Raw genomic sequence first — 16,321 nt, 5'->3', positions numbered from 1 at the left:
GCTTTTAGAGGATTCCCATTGCCCCTTGCTGTGGGTCTCACGTTTTCAGCCACATTCCAAAGCCCTTTGTATCTTATTTCACCCTCTGTTCCCCACTACAGTCACTTTCTCTTTTTTTTTTTATTATTTTTTTTAATGTTTATTTTTGAGAGAGAGAGAGAGAGAGAGCATGAACAGGGGAGGAGCAGAGAGACAGGGAGACACAGAATCAGAAGCAGGCTCCAGACTCCAAGCCATCAGCACAGAGCCCGACGTGGGGCTCAAACTCACAAACCGTGAGACCATGGCCTGGGCCAAAATCGGGACGCTCAACCAACTGAGCCACCCACACGTCCCTACAGTCACTTTCTCTTACCAGTCACTCCCTCCACCCTCTATCCCCACCACCGAGTAGACATGTCAGGTTTGTCCTCAGGCTTTTCTTCCTTTGTGGAGCACCTGCTCACCTCCTACTTTTCCAGCTTATGTTCGATTCATCTTCAGGACAAGTCCTGCTTCATTCATGAAGCCTTATTCAGTGACTGAGGGTCAGGGTGCTTTGTTCTCTCTGGACTTTTCCTGTACCCACACTGCTCCAACCCCGAACTATGCTATATGTCAGCATTCTTGGCTCTGCAGTCCTCAGAGTTCTCTACTGTCCTGTGACCCCAAAAGTCTATGATGCTGCCTGGTTTGTCATTTTGTTGATGGTGTAATAGGTTGGTCAGAGACAGAAGAGTCACTCGGCTGGTAAAATAAACTACTTAGCTCTTTTCTTGTCTTTACATGGGGTATTCCCATCAAGTAATTTTAGCATTTGGTTTCTTTTTTGTTTTTTTAAGATTTTTTATTTTTATTTTTTAAGTAATATCTACACCCAACTTGGGGCTCGAACTCACAACCCCAAGATCGAGAGTCACCTGCTCTACCAACTGAGCCAGCCAGGTGCCCATAGATTTTGGTTCCTTTATGGAAAATGCCTCTGTAAGAAACAAGCCTTTGGGGCTATTGAAAGAAGTGAAGTGTATAGAAGATGATTTGAAAAGTTAGGAAAAGTCTTGAACAATACAAAAAAGAACTAGTTTTGAATAAAGAGTGCCAATTCAAAGCTAATGATGCCCCAGGCCCATGATATATGGCGATGGAAACAGAAATCCTCTTGGCATTCTGTTGGTTGTAAAGAAATCCTCCTAATGAGTGTAAACATTCCTCATAAGAGAAGGCATATGGTATGAACTAATGTTTACTGAATGCTTACATGTGCCAGACATCACGTTCGAGCTCTGTATCAGATAATCCCATAACTACCCTGTGAGAAAGGTGCTCCATTATCTCCATTTCACAAATTTTACTAATTTGCAATTGTAATAAATTAGCAAAATTTACAAATGAAGAAACTGAGTCACAGAAGGGCGGGAAGATCGCACATTAACATAGTTAGTATAGAATGGGAATGAGAAATGAACCTAAGTGGTCCGATGCCAGAATTCGTGCTTGTTATAGCTATTGCTTTTAAGAATAAATTATTAGGGGCGCCTGGATGGCGCAGTCAGTTAAGCGTCCAACTTCAGTCAGGTCACGATCTTGCGGTCCGTGGGTTTGAGCCCCGCGTCGGGCTCTGGGCTGATGGCTCAGAGCCTGGAGCCTGTTTCTGATTCTGTGTCTCCCTCTCTCTCTGCCCCTCCTCCGCTCATGCTCTGTCTCTCTCTGTCCCAAAAATAAATAAAAAACGTTGGGAAAAAAAAAGAATAAATTATTAGTAGATGCTGAAGAAGCAATTAATTAGTGGAGTGAAGAGATAACATGGCCCTTATTGGAAATACCACTCCCAAGGAAGCCAGGAGTCAAACATTTTTATTTTCTAAAGTTTGGGGATCTTTATTATCCTCAGATGGATGCCTTACAAATGTGAAGGAACTACTGTTCATTATCAGGTGTTATCACTTCATGTGCATCCATCTTTGCTCAGAACATGGATTATAACATCTTAGAGGAAAGTAGGTACCTTACCTGTTATTTCTGAGGGTTCAGAGGAAGTGGGAGGAATGTAACTCATGTGTTGTCTAAGCAAAGAAAGCCTCACAGAACACTGAGGCCAACATTTCCTTGTCTGCAAACTCGGGATTTTAAAAGGAATTGGGATAGAGAGTTGAGTGGTTGTTCTGGGATTTACATGAGATATAGTACTTGGGTTCTCAGAATGATTCTTAAGTCATCAGAGATAGGGAAATCACAAAATATTATTGGAAATCCCCTAAATTCACTTTAAAGTAGAGAATTCAAAATTATCTGCAATGGATAGCCGTTTCTTCAATGAAGCATTTGATGAAGTGGTTGGCTTGTGTTTAAGCATGGGGACCCATAAAAGATAGATATCTTGAAACTGGAGAATGACACTCCCTATGATAGGATGCTCATGGCATGAGCAGCAAGCAGAGACCATCACCTCTTACCTGTTACAATGCCTGTTATCAAAAAGACAAGAGATAACAAGGGTTGGCAAGGATGTGGGAAAAAGAGAACCCTTGTGTACTGCTGGTGGAAATATTAATTGGTACAGCCACTATGGAGAACAGTATGGAGATTCCTCAAAAAATTAAAAATGGATCTACTATGTGATCCAGCAAGCCACTTATGGATATCTATGTGAAGAAATGAAGTCACTATTTTGAAGAGGTATCTGCACTCCTTTGTCCATTGCAGCGTTATTCATGATGACCAATACATGGAAACAACCCAAGTGGCCATCAGTGAATGATTGGATAAAGGAAATGCAGTATGTATACAGAATGGAATATTATCCAGCTATAAAGAAAAAGATGGAAATCCTGCCATTTTCTACAACATGGATGGACTTTGAGGGCTAACTTGAAATAAGTCAATGAGAGAAAGGCAAGTACTATATGATCTCACTATATGTGGAATCATAAGCAGCTAAATTCATAGAACCAGAGAACAGAATGGTGATTTCCAGGAGCCTAGGGATGAGAGAAGTGAGAAATATTGCTCAGAGGGTACGTACTTCCAATTATTAGAAGAATAAGTTCTGAGAATAGAACTCCATGCTGTGGCATAGAGACTATAGTTAACAGTTCTGTATTATGTACTTGAAAGTCACTAAGAGAATAGATGTTAAATGTTCTCACCACACACACAAAAAAATGGTAATTATGTAGGGTGAGAATGAACCTTATTGTGGTAATCACTTTATAATGTATATGTGTATCAAAGCATCATTTTTACCCCTGAAACTTCCACAATGTTCTATATCAATTATATCTCAATAAAAAATAATATAATGTTTACCCATGGTAAAAAATAAATAAAAGCAGGGACTCCCAGGAAACAGTTCATTTCTCCAACCTCCTGCCCTCTCTGAGATATACTCATTCCAGAGTCTACTCTCACTGAGATGAATGGTGAGTGAAATTGCTCTCATTACATAGGTTATTTTAACCTGCCCTCTCACCCTTCTTCTTCTTTCTAGCTCTCTCTGGACATGAATGTACAAGTGAATTTGGGCAAGATCAATTGTGTATGATACAATCTCATGTTGTACAGGAGAGAACTTTGTAAATTATAAAGCAACAAGGAAGTATTAGTTACTATTACACTTATCTTCTATTACCCTTAGGACCAAGCACAGTTCTGAGCCATAAAAAACACTCAGTAAACACTCATGGATAGCTGATTTAGTTTTGGCTTGACATTTTAACATTAGATTGAAATCTTGCTTAAAATATATCCATAGAGAGATTGTTATTCAGATTGACACAGAACTGAAAAACACACTTTCTATCAGTTCTATAAATAACTTAGTAACTGGGAATTTGAAGTTGTTTTTTTTTTTTTTACGTACAGTCAGCTATAAAAAAAGGGAGAAATAGTAAAGCAAAAGCACGAAAATAATGTTTGACCCTAAAAAAATGCAGGTATTCAACTTACATTATAGCATATAAAACCATCTTTGTATGTCTTCAAGAAATCAATTAGTTTGACCTTTTAGTTATGCTAATGGTTTTAAAGAGACTTACTAGAATTCTTTGTATTATACTTTATTTTGAGAGTACTATAGTATACACCCATGTAAGACATAAACCACTCAACAATCACAAGCAGAATAAAGATGTGCTATTGAAGCAACCCATACAAAGAGTAAATGATAAAAGGAAAGGAGGGGGAGGGGAGAGAGTGGAACCATAGAAGCAGTTTGTGTTCAGAGTGAAAAGCCTGTTAGCAAGGTATGCAAGGAGAAGCTAGAAGACATTTAAGGGTGTGTTCTTGGTAGTGGGTAAAAACAAGACTATTTAAAGTGCACTTACGGAGGTGGGAATGGCATAAAAGGTTAATATTACAAAGAGAGAAGTTAAGCAAAGGGAATGACTAGTGTAAAAAGAAAGGCAAAACATAGAGATGATGAATGAACAATTATGGGTAGGACAGACATTATTAAACCCTTGAAAGTGACACCAAAGAACCTAAGGGCCATATGAGCAAAGAACAGGAAGCTGTGTGAGCGCTTTGAGGAAGGTAGGCAACTGTGACATGTGTTTCTCCAGGTACCGTGTCCCCACTCACGGCACTGGAGAAAAGGGGCATCTGTGTGCTGTAACCACCCTTCACTTTCACCTTCACTTATCCCTACAGCAAATATTTATGTAGTACTTCCCTGTGCTGAGGATACAAAGTCAACAGGACTAAGAAAATGATAGGTGGCATTTATCGATTGTATTGATCCTATTTCACAGGTGGAAAAGCTTGCCGTTTTAGACAGTTTATTGGACCCTCAAATACGTCTTTTTTTTTTCTGTTAAATAATAAAAGTAGTTTTGTTTTCTTTCCTTTATAGCCATGTTCCTTTTGGAGACCAGTGGTATTTATGTATTTTTTAAATTCATTATTGTCTTAAATGCCAATTTTAAGTTGTTTTAATCAAGTAAGAATTTTCCTAATAAGCGAGGTAAGAGACAAAGCAAGAGATCACAACAAACCACACTATTAGGAGTGGGTTTGTCTCAGTTCTTTAGTTACCTCAACAGAATCTGCCCAGAAATATGGCTATATATTTTTTAAAAAATAATCTACCCATGGGGCACCTGGGGGTCTCAGTCGGTTAAGTGCCCGACTTCAGCTCAGGTCATAATCTCACAGTTCATGGGTTTGAGCCCCGCATCAGGCTCTGTGCTGACAGCTCAGAGCCTGGAGCCTGCTTCGGATTCTGGGTCTCTCTCTCCCTTTGCCCCTCCCCCTATTCACTCTCTGTCTCTCTCAAAATTAAAATAAAACATTTAAAAAACTTTAAAAAAATAATCTAGCCATGAAATTGAACCACAGAGTCCATTTTCTTATCTACACGATAGACAATAAGTGGAAAAACTGTCATGAGAATGTTTTTGGTGCAATAAATTCACAGCTCTTCACATTTGTTACTCATAATTTGAGTCCAGGAAAGGAACCAAAATAGGGCATAAGGTTTTGACCATCAGTTTCTAAAAGAAGGAACTTTTAGTGAAAATTAACGTATATAGCAACACTTGGCAAAGATTCGAAGACTTTGGGAGGGCCCTGCCCACACTCATCATCAAAGCATGTGTTGTATTTGTTCACCTAATCTTCCCATATTTTCTCTAGATATTTTCACTTTAAAATAGACAATGTTTGGAGACAGAGTAGGAGAGATTATGCAAATGTATGAATCTTAATGAGAAGTTCATTATTGAACATTTGACATGAATTTCAAGAAATGATAAAAGACCCTGGGATTTACGAGACTTAAAAGAAAAATCTCTGCTCCTGAGAACTTGGAAATTGCCAGTAAAAGAACTGAGACCCAAATGACAGAAGATAATGTATAAGCCAGATTACATTATGCCCTATGGTAATGAATAGGAAGCAGGGCACAGTGATAAGCTTGGAATGATGATCAATATTTGGAATACTGAGATAGGCAAGAAGGTAATTAGGCCCATTATGGACACAGTTAGCACAGATAACATAATTTGGGAAATTCCACATTTGGATATTATGGGGAACTTTTTTTCTAAGCTAATGGATTTGCAATGATATCTATTAAAGCACATAAGACATTTTGCCTCTAGGGAAACAACAACAAAAAAATCAAATATACACAGTTTTCAGTTAAGTGTAATCTAAAATAAAAAGACAAAGCGGGATATATTGGAACATAAAGTGGTGTTGTGACTTCCTACTTGGAATTTATAATAATTTTTCATTCAAACAGTTTTAAGGCTATTAATTTCACATCACAACTCCCCATGAAGCAAGTAAAGCATTTCCGTTGTATTTGCCCAAGTTCATTGCTCATAATACAGCAATGCCAAATTGATAATGAAAGTAAGCTATCTTGCCGAATTCCCGGCCTTCTTAAGTTTCACGCTGTGACCTCTGAATAGCACTGCAATCATTTTGATCCCCAATTTACTACTGGGCACAATTCCTTTATTTTAGAGGGAGGGGCAATAACTTAATTAATTTTCACTAAGTGCCTTGAGGGCCATTGATGTTATTGAAATGTGCAAATTAATATATTATTTATTTTTAATTTATCATAAGTATTTATTAATTATAAAGCTCTAGCTGGGAGAAAAACTTGCCATGCATCTGAAAGTGAGTACCTTACCCCAAATAATTTCTTATGTTCTAATAAGAATGTATTGGAAGAAGTTTCATCAATAATGGAAGATCCAATTACTGGTCTTCTGGATTAAGGCATTCTTTTATTGCAAGATTTTAATGCTAGAATGGGAAGTTCCAATATTGCCAATGAAATCTCAGACTAATTAAATGATTATAGCCTTAAGGAAAGGGCACCCAACACTCCACTTGCAGTCCTCCCAATGATATAGCCTCTATCTGCGAGGAACAGATGGGCGCATATACCTTATTTCAAATGAGAAAAAAAAAATGTAAGGAGCTGTTTGAAAAATCAGCTCAACTTTGGAATAAAAAAGGAATGACATTATTTCTTTATGAAGCCCTTTTCAGCTTTCTGCTGCAGGAATGGCTTTATGGTTTTATTGAAGAATGCAATGGTAGACCGAACCAAATGAATTGCGCTGGGCCTTCACTTACTCGGATGTTCACATGTGGCACAGAAGTAACAGTGACAATAATTATCACTACTGCTTTGTGAGCACATGCTATGTGCCAGATACTCCCCCACGCTTGTCCTACCCTATTTTTACAGATAAGGAAACTGAGGCACGGAGGTTAATAACTCAGGAAATAGGTGGCAGAGTAGGGGTTGGGGGGCTGTTACATGACTTCCCCTCTTAATCACTCACTGTTAACAATGCTCTAGATTTTTATTCTCTGTTATCCTAATCACCTCCCTGTAGGGAACCAACAGCAGTCTGCAGCCATAGGGCAGGAGCAGGAATCCAAGACTGAGTCAGAGAAACGGAGGTCCATATCCAAACAATCGTCTAGGAAGGACTTTCTGTTTTGTAATACGTTGACATGGGACTTGCTACCTAGAAGGTGGGAGCAGTGGTTTCTCAGTGTGTTAAGGATCTGTTCTATAATGGCACCTGTTGACCCAGACAGTAGCTTTCATGCCACCTGTTCCATGCCTGTGGGAGAAAGAGTGGCACGACCCCTTTAAATCTTTAGTCTTGTGTGTGTCCATTCTCTCTATAATACTGCGGTTTTCTGGATGACAGGGAATGGTGGCTATGTCTAAGGATTGGTGGGACCAAAAGACAAGATCCTGAAGTTTCCCTCTACTCTTTGTGGGGAAAGCTTCTGGGCCTCAGTGAAGCCAATCCTTCCTTCATTTGGGAACAGATGAATCTTCGAAAGTACTTTAACATCTTTTAAAACCAATGTCAGTGAGGTATCTCTTTGAGGCTTTTAATTTCAGGAAAAGTTTGGCAGATGGAACTTCCAGCATATTTGTATTACACCACCTTGAGAATAATGTTCACCATGTAAGATCCCTCTTTTAGCATTCTAAATAACTGTAGTGTCATTTGTTTAAAGAAGTTTGTATATATCAAGTTCGTGTTTCTGATAGAAAGACACGTTTATCTGGATCGCAGAGAATGTGGTCACTGGATATAGAAGTCAGAAGTTAAAATAATAAAGCTTGGGGCGCCTGGGTGGCGCAGTCGGTTAAGCGTCCGACTTCAGCCAGGTCACGATCTCGCAGTCCGTGAGTTCGAGCCCCGCGTCGGGCTCTGGGCTGATGGCTCAGAGTCTGGAGCCTGTTTCCGATTCTGTGTCTCCCTCTCTCTCTGCCCCTCCCCCGTTCATGCTCTGTCTCTCTCTGTCCCCCCAAAAAAATAAACGTTGAAAAAAAATTAAAAAAAAAATAATAAAGCTTTGCTAATAAAGTTTGAAGGAAGATTTATTCCTTGGCATTTGCAAGTAAGTAAGGTTGGCCTGGAAATCATTCACTGAAGAGTCATATTAAGATTAGTTCTGTAGATGCTCAAAATGGAACAAGTAAATGCTCAAATTTGGACAGAGTCCCCCCACTCTGAGACTGATAACATATGGTATTCATAGATCACTCTCTCAGATAATTGTTTAAAATCAACCACAGCCAATATCACATCGACTACAGAAGAAAATATAAGGAGTCATCATGTTTGGGGATGACTGCAATGGGCCAGGGTAACTGAGGTTTTGAATTTGATTAATCACTTTATACTACCCTTTCAGAGAGACCTCTACTTTTAATGGGAGCCTAGAAAAAATGTAATTCGTGCCACTGGTTAAGCTAAAAATAGGCAGTGAGTCTTCCCATTCTAAAAGCTATAGAATTTCCTAGGTAGTGTCAACCTACATTTGAATGGGCGAGGGTAAGAATAAGGGAAGAGGAATTGAATGTGACCATTTATTGCACTCCATACAATCTTTGCATGGTAGGGTACTTTATTCCAAGTGTTTTGTTGGAATTTGGCGCTGATAACCATCAACTGACATAATAATCCTTCCCACAACCAGTAATATAACCTTGAGCTTCTGCCAGAAGCCCTGGGACACCTAAAGGAGATGTGAGACCCTGCTCAAGTCCCACGTCAGAGTCTCCTTTCACTTGGAAAATCAGTTCAGTGCCCCCTGGGAGTCCTTGCAAAGACTTTCCTGATTTCGGATGCTCCTCTCTCATATCAGTCTGCCCCTGCTACATCCTGGTGACTCCCCAGGAATAAATATAAACACTTTTTCCAAGCCTCAAAACCCTTGAGCCCACATTTACAACCTAGAACTCATCACTTTTTGCTTTTAATTTTACTACATACTACATCCAGTAAAGCTAGGTGTAATTGTGGCCAACATCAGTTGGTACTTCTGATTTGTGGCTTCTGTTTATTTTTGTAGGGTGAATTAATTGCTGGCTCTATTAATCCTGCAAAATCCATGAATCCTTAATGTTCAGTTTGCTTAGAATGAGTAACAATGTATTTGTTTCTCCTCAAATATGACTTCTGGCTGAGCTGCTTTTAGATAGCGTGCCTTATATCTTAGATGATTTATTCACTTTCATGTTCTCTAGAATTTATTGCTAAAGGTTGACGTGAATACTTACAGTTTGGGCTCTAATATAATCTCCTGAATGGCAATTAATAAATAAAAGATGGTTACTACTGTTGACAGAGGAACTGAGCTTTCTCAGATAATGTTCTTCGTCTTCTTGTTTTCACCAAACTTCATGTCAGACTTCCCCAGGGCTTGATGGTGTAAAATATTTCCTGTAAACTCCAAAGCTTTTACTGTTGCTTCAATACCCCAAACCTCTATGTTGCCTTTTGTTTTCTTGTCAAAAATGATCTTATCCAATTTCTGTTTCTTCAACTTACCTTCCTTCCTGAGAATATTAGAAATATGCCTCTTTCTGGATTTAGTAGTAACATGTTCTCAGTATTTATGACTCACAAGTAGCATCTGAAATTTGTTCCTGAAATTTCTGGTACTTTTTTTTTTTTCCACTTGATCTCATCTCTGTTGGGTTGATTAAAGATACACTGTTGCCTGTAAAATGCAGTGTTTGTTGTCATCATGTATATTGTTCAAAGTGCAAAATCGCCTCCTGTAAGCTAACGGCGAAACTGTAAAGACAACATCTGGTCTTTGTGTTTGACTGCTTGACTAATCTTATCCGGGCAAATCTAGACTAATGCTCTTATTCTAGAGATGAGGACTCTGTGGGCCAGTGTGAGTAGCTTGACTCTAATCAAGCAGAAGGCAGAGGCCAAGTGTATCTGTAGGCAGTACAGAGCAGAAATGCTGAAGTTAGACTGCCTGAGGACAGTTCCCAGTTCTGACGCATATGGAGTGTGTAACTTTATACCGGTCATTTCACTTCTCTGGGCATGAGTGTCCTCGTCTGTAAAATGGGAAAGCAGCGCTGCTGTAAGGACCGTAGTGAGGTAATGCAGGCAAAGCACTTAGAACGGGACTAAGCATGCTGTGCAATTAGCTATTAGAATTACTGTCACCATTCTGATTACTTATAACATATTCAGAACATATGCAAAAGAGTGTATTGTTATGCAGCTCTGTGTGTGTGCGCGTGTGTGCATTAGGCCTTTGCTGCACTTCAGTATTCCTTGTTTTGCTTAACACTGGGTTAAACTGGTGGCAGGGTTCATGGTAGCGGCCATAGGAGAAGCAAAAATAGTGATGATAGTAAGAAAAGACGGTGTGGCTTATTGAGCCCTACTCGGTTTTAGGCATCGAGTTAGGTACTTTTATGTACCTAATCCTTAAAGTGTTCTCCATCTGCATCTATTGAAATGCTGCAAAGTAGTTCATTCCCAGAAATGCAAATGTAGCCTCTGTGTGGTAATAATGTTCATAACTGGAGAGGATCGTGAGCTTTAGCCCTGGTGGAAAAGGGCCCTGATAGAATTCCTTCCATCTTTAAAATAATCTTTGTGCTGCTGGTATTTAGATAGCCTAATCCTGCCGTAGACAACCAGAAGCCTGGCTGTGGCTGGGGATGGAGGTCACGGCAAGAGTGAAAGGGGGCAGGTATGCAGGGAGAGCCAGTGTAAATGAAAAATATTGTATATCGGAAAACAAGCTACTAAAATTCACTTAGTTTTTTTTTTCTTTTTGGAGTTATATATTATATTTAAATATTACTTCTTTTCTAGATATCCCAATAGAAAGACAATTTGGAACAATAAGCATTGACACAGACAAGTTGTTTTCTTTCTTGCTTTGCTTTATTTATTTATTGACTAAATAAATTGCCTTCATGATACATTAATAGCCACTAAAGTGTTTAATCACAAAAATTACAATCACTTCAATGCTCTTTGATTTCCTTGCAGTATATTAGTCAATAATCATAAAAATAGTGGTGGAAATAATAAAAGCTAGAATGTAGGGAACATTTGGGATGTGCACTGTGAGAAGGGCTCGTCATCTTAGATGCCCTGTGTGTGTGTATGTGTGTGTGTGTGCACATATACACACAGTCTCATACATACAGTCTCCAGATACTGCTGGAATCTTTCAAACTCATATATATCTGTGTATGTCTGCATATATGCACATATGCACATTTATTTAATATATATCATCGTGTTAAATCTCACCACAACTTTATAGAAAAGGAAACTAAGGCTCCAAGAACTCAAACCAGTTGTTCCAAGTCACAAAAAAGTTGGCACACCTGGGATTTAAGCCCCAACCCTATGTACTCAACACCCCCTTTTGTAAGATGCTCAAACAAATATTTTTGGAACAACAGACTTTCCCACTACACCACACTGTCTCATTTGGGAAAGGGTGACTTTTTGCCTTTTCTTTTCCAGAATCTCCGAGCAAAGATTTCGGTCCAACTCTGGGGTTGAAAAAGTCCAGTTCCTTGGAGAGTCTACAGACCGCGGTCGCTGAGGTCAGGAAGAATGAACTTCCCTTCCACAGACCCCGGCCACACATGGTTCGTGGCCGTGGCTGCAATGAGAGCTTCAGAGCAGCCATTGACAAATCCTACGATGGACCCGAAGAGTTAGAAGCTGGTAGGACAAAATGCCTCCTTCCCGGGTTTCTGCATCTCAGTATTATCCACAAATCATGGGCAAGAATGTATGCTTAACTACGAAGAAAAATGATTTAGGGATCACAATTATATTTTTGATATTAAAAGTAATTCATTTTCCTGATATGTTTTGCCCTTTGGCTTAACGAACATGGAATTGGATAACACAATATGCAATTTATTTGACAGTGCAAATATGCTAAAGAAATGTTCTCCTTCACCTTCTTACAAGGACCAACTGTCATTTACCCTTAGGGTAGGAGCACTAAGTATGCATTTCTTGACATTCTTATTGAAGTCATTAGAAGCAGCATCAACCTGAGGACTGACTGCATTAATTGGGCAGAAGCAGTTAGGTTACATTTGTGCTCAGAAACCTCTCCTGGAAATACACTCGCCCTGTTTGTTTCCCAGCATATGGGCTTTCTGAGCCGATCATGGTTAACAAGCTGGCTTTCAGAGATATTAGTGTTTTACCACATATCAGACCTTTCATACCACCGGCCAAACCACCAATTGTTCCCCACTCCCAACATCAAACCTTGCTCGAAGTAACCAGATTTCGGCAGTTGTCTCTTCAAAGGATGCACGTAGCCACGTGGAAGGGTAGAACTCTGGAAGGCCTTATTCATTCTTCTGCATTTTACATTTGAACTTTTCTTGATATACTAACGGAAAGTGCCCCTGACCACGTGTATTGATTTTTCTCTCCGTACAGACGGTCTGTCTGATAAGAGCTCTCGCTCCGGCCAAGGAGCTCTGAATTGTGAAGCTGCCCCTCAGGGGAGCTCTGAGCTAGAGGACGTGGAAAATAAAGCCAGGAAAATCAAAAAACCAAAAGAGAAGGAGAAGAAGAAGGAAAAAGGCAAAATGAAAGTCAAGGAGAAAAAGCTGAAAGAGGAAAACGGAGATCCTGAAAGGAAAATAAAGAAGAAAGGATTTGGTGCCATGCTGAGGTATGGACCCGCTGTGAAAGCACCACAGGGTTCTTTTGTTTTCTGGCTTCTCCTGGTGAGATCGCTCATCTGTGTGCACCCAGGAAAAAGTCAGGCTTTCCCTCCTTTTTAGCCACATGGGAAAAAATCTAAATTGCGAATGTGCTTGTTCCTTTTCTGCAGAAGCAGAAGGAGCCTTCTTGGGTGGCTCCGGAAGCTCGTGGTGATGGCAGGAGGCTGTTAGAAATTTGTTGTGAAAGGAAGGCTAATGCCTGATAGGGATACGGGCAGTGCCCGCGGTCCTTGGTACCAAAGCGTTATGCAGGTAAATTGAACGCCTCTTCCATCCGGGAAAGCAAGAGGCGAGGAAGTCCCCAGCTGCTGCCTCTACAACACCTGCTCGGAGTTAGAGAACACAGGGTACTGAACCACCCTCACCTGCCGTGTAGTGGTAGGTGTGTGCGTGGCCGGGCCTGCGGGTGCATCGGCTCTCAGCCATGGAAGCCCTGTGGTCAGTGGACATGTCACTGGATCTGGAGTCAGATGAGCCTGTTCTTGGTCCGTGACTCTCCTCACACGAGCTGCTGGGCTTCACATGTCGCCCTGAGTCTTACCGTGTTCCTTTTCCGCAGTGAGGCGAGCGTACCCGCTCTCCCAACTCAGCGGGGCTGGGGCACGAGATTCCGTATGCAGCCAGCCTGTCCAACGGGCATGGCTCAGCAGGGCACAGTCAGAAAAGCACTGTCTCTTCTCCTACAGCTGCTCCCAGATCTGCTTTGTTGACACTGACAGAGTGTCCACAGTTTGATGACGTTACTCCAGCTGATGGCTTTCTGGTCGCTTTGGGGATTAAAACCGCCTCTGCGTCAGGGTCTAAAATGCCAGTCTAATGTTCTCGAAACTTCCCGGCCCTGCCCCTCAAGCCTCAACCCCAAGGAGGGGCCCCACGATGTGGTGGTAGATTCCACCTTCTCCTGCTTCTCAGTCTCTGGACCCGGCGGGGAGGGAAGGAAGGGCCTTATTAAGATAGTGGTGGAGTTGTACTCAAACAGGTGTCTGGATCTGGCATAATCTGCTGACGGGGGCCTTTGTGGGCTATTTTTGTAGATTTTTCAGGAGTTCCTTATGGCCGCTACCTAGGAGATACATTTCCCACTGACCTCCTGAGACCCTCTGGCCCTTCATCTCTGACCTCACACAGCACACCCAGAGGTCTCCTTCCCCCCACCCCTGGCGGAGAGACTGTGATGGTGGCAGTTCGAGATGGCTGTAGCCCAACCCTCCTTCTGCAGCATCCACTTGGCTCACTGGAATTGCTGAGCTCTTGCCCTCCCCAAAAGATAGAAACACAGCCTCTTCTCGTTGCTCCCCTCTCTCCTCATCCTGCTGTAGGGATGCCCCAACCAGCCTGGCACGTTCAGACTTCTCTATGGCAGAGCCGAGCCCCATTCTGTGCCTCCCTAGCTCGACAGCCACGTCCCAAACCCTTCCAAGCTCGCATGCATGGGGAAGGGAGCGGGTCAGTAAATGTTTGCAGGTCTCAAACAGGTAGGAAGGGGGACTGCTGTCTCCTCTACGGCCTTCACATTCTCTCAGGGGTGTTCTTGCAGCCTTCTTATTTACTTTATTGGGGGTGTGAGGGGGAGATACCCCTTTGCATTACTTTCTGTATTCCTGTAATTCTCCATCACAGAAAATCCCTCTCTCAGGGTCTACTTTTCCATGGGCTAAAGGTGAGAGGTGAGAGGTGATGCTGGCTACTTCTTATTAAGCCCTTAGGAGATGTCTCTGTCAAGAATGCTGGGTGGCATTTGTCATCAGATATTTTCAGTTTGGGATTTTTCAACTGAAATTTCAGACAGAAACGCAAGTTCCGTTCCATGTCTGTTATTCATATATAACACATGAACATAAGTATAATCTGTTATTATATATATATATATATATATATATATATATATATATATATATGGAAAGAGAGAGAGAGATCTTGAAATTGCAACGTCACATTTAGGCAATGCAGATAATACTGACACAGGAGGACAAATTTCTCAGTAGGCATTGGTTTGTTTTTCCTGGTGGTCTCTATAGACTCTGTCTTTCCAGTTGACATTTTGAATGTTAAACTTGCCCTTTTTCCAGGTAATTATTATGATTGCCAGAATTTGAGGGCTATGCTTTAAGCATCCTGATAATAATGACACACACAATACAAATATATAAAGAGAATTGCCTTTGAATTTATTTATGGAGCTCAGAGGTTAACAGTGCAGGCTCTGCATGGGGAATGCTAAATTCAGTCCCGGCCTTTCTACCTCTCTTTCTAGGTAGCATTGGGCACATTATTTAATCTCTGTGCCTCAGTTTCCTCATCTGAAAAATGAGAATTAGAATATACCATTATGATGAGAATTATATTGGTTTGGTTACACGTAACATGCTTAGAATGGCACCTGGCAAGACATACACATTCAATAAACGTTAATTATTGTGGTAAGCAGAATAATGGCCACCTAAAGATGTCCATGTCCCAAACCCTGATACCTGTGAAAGTTATGTTGCATGACAAAGGCAAATCACGATGCAGATGGAATTAAGGTTGCTGATCAGCTGACCTTAAGATAAAGGTGATTATCCTGGATTTCCCCCAATGGCCCACGGTGATTACATGGAGCCTTAAAAGTAGAAGATGTGGCTATGGAAGGAAGGTACAGAGGAATGCAACATTGCTGGCTTTGATTTGGAGGGAGGTGGCCATGAGCCATGGAATGAGGGCAGCCTCTAGAAGTTGGGAAGGACAGAGGAGTGGATTCTCTCTGGAAAGCCTCCAGAAAGGAACGTAGCCTGCCAAATCCTTAATTTCAGCCCATTTCTATTGTTTAAGCCACTAAGTTCATAGAAATTCTTTTTATATCATCAATAGAAAACTAATACAGTTGTTATAATTACTATTACTACTTCTACAATATCGTACTCATTTATAAGGAAACAATTTCCTCTTTAATCTAAGGTGTTAAAGAAAAAAACTGTAACGATTTAACTAGAGTAGCCTATACATGTAAAGACTGTTCGAACTTCACATATCCCATTTTCTAGAATATTACTAAATCAAGCCTTAGCTCTGTGTTTCGTCTCAGATGCTTTGATTTGGCACGTTCAGGCCCCGTTGCCCATAATTCAGAGACAGCTATTCTTTGTGTTGCCCAATAGACCCCATATTGGCCTGTGCTGGAAATCACAGGCCCTAGATCCTTTCGACATCTAGCAACTCCGCTTTGTTTCCTTCTCCTGTTTTAGCAAAATTAAGATCTGAAAGGTGGTGTTTGATTTTATCTCCAGTGTAAAAATAGCAACTGTTTTCCATAGCCTTTTGCATCTGAGTTTGCGAGCA

General features: G+C 40.9%; 1 protein-coding gene across 4 annotated transcripts in view; it reads left to right on the top strand.

The window, feature by feature from the left end:
* The window catches only part of PARD3B (par-3 family cell polarity regulator beta), a 1,023,096-nt gene that overhangs the window by 707,486 nt on the left and 299,289 nt on the right, over window positions 1–16,321 (top strand). For all 4 annotated transcript variants that reach the window (XM_047872373.1, XM_047872372.1, XM_047872376.1 and 1 more), the window contains 2 exons: window positions 11,769–11,975; window positions 12,714–12,951. In XM_047872373.1, the coding sequence (XP_047728329.1) occupies window positions 11,769–11,975; window positions 12,714–12,951 (445 nt within the window). The remainder of the gene's footprint in view (window positions 1–11,768; window positions 11,976–12,713; window positions 12,952–16,321) is intronic.

The sequence above is a fragment of the Prionailurus viverrinus genome, chromosome C1 (genome assembly GCF_022837055.1).
Source record: "Prionailurus viverrinus isolate Anna chromosome C1, UM_Priviv_1.0, whole genome shotgun sequence".
Taxonomy (NCBI): domain Eukaryota; kingdom Metazoa; phylum Chordata; class Mammalia; order Carnivora; family Felidae; genus Prionailurus; species Prionailurus viverrinus.
The sequence above is the reverse complement of the archived record's forward strand: the minus strand, read 5'-3'. Positions and strand labels throughout refer to the sequence as shown.